Genomic DNA, 906 nt, shown 5'->3' with positions numbered 1-906 from the left:
CTCGTGTACAAATCTGCAGTTGTGAGTAAAGGAACTGACTTATTACATAGCCTTGTGTTTAGGGTGAGAGTGGAGGAACAACCCATTAGTCAGCCAGTCCAGTAACCAGATTTATTTAATAAATGATGGCACGGTGGAATCTGTTTTTGTTCACTTGACGTTGGATTGAAATAAATTCAAAGACCAGATAATTTTTCTTATGTCCTGATGTGTACAACCCTAGAATTAAAACAACCAGGCTCTCTTTTTCCCATGACTTTAGGTGTAACCAAATCTATACACAAGTTGCAAAATCTAATTAGAAGCACATCTAGTTTATTTGTTTGTTGTGACGCATTTTAAAAAAACAAGTGAACAATATGAACTTTAGTTTCGGAAGACTAGCCGACAGATCTGTTTTAAAGTGTATTTTGAAGGAATTTAACAAGGAAATTGTTTCTTCCTGCAGGTGCAAAAGGCAGGAGAGGTAATGATGATGGCGGGAGTGGCTGCAGCTGTGGGCTTCGGTATCGTGGCTTTGGCAGGAGCTTTCTTTGGGGGCAACAAAAAAGAAAAGGAGAACCAGTGAATGAAATCCACATCGGCCCATTCCAGGGTTTGATGAATAATCGCAGATACCACTGCCTAAATACTGTACCATCCTAAATCTGTGATTTTAACAGGCACAATTTATTTGCACTTTGTTTGCTTTGCACATCCAACTGCCCCACATGTTTCTGTTGGTTTGAGGAAAAAAAATGAAGGCTGGCTGGTTTCAGGTCAACATTAAAAGAATAAATTTTAAAAAGCACAAAGTTAGCTCGCTTCAACGAATGAAACTGCCAAATAAATTTTTAGTCTACAACATTTTGACATTTTTAGTCTACCGATGTTTCACGATTTTTTAATTGTAAAAACGTATATTTA

General features: G+C 37.4%; 1 protein-coding gene across 1 annotated transcript in view; it reads left to right on the top strand.

Moving 5' to 3' along the window:
• The window catches only part of LOC119408945 (phospholipase A and acyltransferase 3), a 7,684-nt gene extending 6,778 nt beyond the window's left edge, over positions 1 to 906 (top strand). Inside the window, exon 4 of the mRNA XM_037675806.1 lies at positions 449 to 906. Within this exon, the coding sequence (XP_037531734.1) occupies positions 449 to 568 (120 nt within the window). The 3' untranslated portion in view covers positions 569 to 906. The remainder of the gene's footprint in view (positions 1 to 448) is intronic.

Source organism: Nematolebias whitei, chromosome 4 (assembly GCF_014905685.2).
Source record: "Nematolebias whitei isolate Nwh7 chromosome 4, NemWhi1, whole genome shotgun sequence".
NCBI lineage: Eukaryota > Metazoa > Chordata > Actinopteri > Cyprinodontiformes > Rivulidae > Nematolebias > Nematolebias whitei.
This window is presented reverse-complemented; position numbering and strand designations above follow the sequence as displayed.